Source organism: Octopus bimaculoides, chromosome 11, assembly GCF_001194135.2.
Source record: "Octopus bimaculoides isolate UCB-OBI-ISO-001 chromosome 11, ASM119413v2, whole genome shotgun sequence".
NCBI classification, from domain to species: Eukaryota; Metazoa; Mollusca; class Cephalopoda; order Octopoda; family Octopodidae; genus Octopus; species Octopus bimaculoides.
In genome coordinates, this window is record NC_068991.1 from 20,959,686 (window position 1) to 20,960,548 (window position 863).

The 863-nt window shown below is 36.8% G+C and overlaps 1 protein-coding gene across 1 annotated transcript in view; it reads left to right on the top strand.

Annotated features, from left to right (window-relative positions):
* The window catches only part of LOC128249056 (organic anion transporter 3-like), a 15,906-nt gene that overhangs the window by 8,824 nt on the left and 6,219 nt on the right, over nt 1-863 (top strand). The window contains exon 2 of the mRNA XM_052971570.1: nt 455-663. Coding sequence (XP_052827530.1) covers nt 455-663 — 209 coding nt within the window. The remainder of the gene's footprint in view (nt 1-454; nt 664-863) is intronic.

Genomic DNA, 863 nt, shown 5'->3' on the forward strand with positions numbered 1-863 from the left:
CCCTTAACGTAGTTCTCGGGGATATTCAGCGTGACACAATGTGACAAGACTGACCCTTTGAATTACAGGCACAACAGAAACAAGAAGTAAGAGTGAGAGAAAGTTGTGGTGGAAGAGTACAGCAGGGTTCACCACCATCCCCTGCCGGAGCCTCGTGGAGCTTTTGGGTGTTTTCGCTCAATAAACACTCACAACGCCCGGTCTGGGAATGGAAACCGCGATCCTATGACCGCGAGTCCACTGCCCTAACCACTGGGCCATTGCGCCTCCACACACACACACACACACAGACACACACACACACATATATATATACATACATGCATACATAAATATGTGTGTGTGTGTATGCATGCATATACATGCACAAACACACACACATAAAGTAGTTTCCTTCCTCCTTACAAAGAAATTTCTATACAGTCCAAGAACATTTCCAATTATATATTTTCAGGCCTTTCTCCTGAATACAGATGTCAGAACTTGACAGACATTCAACTTGATCAATACAATATATCGAGCAGTGAAGTTGATCTAATATACGATAAATGTTCCATTCAAGTCATAAATACCAATGGAATGTTTCCAGGCCAGAACCGAAGTCTACCCTGCCTAAATGGTTATCACTATTCAACACCTGTTCGACGATCAATCATTTCAGAGGTTAAATTATTATTATTATTATTTTTATTATTATTATTGTTGTTGTTGTTGTTGTTGTTGTTGTCGTCGTCGTTGTTATTATCATTATCATTATTTTCTTCTTCTTCTTCTTCTTCTTCTTCTTCTTCTTCTTCTTCTTCTTATTATTATTATTATTATTATTATTATTATTATTATTATTATTATTATTATTATTATTA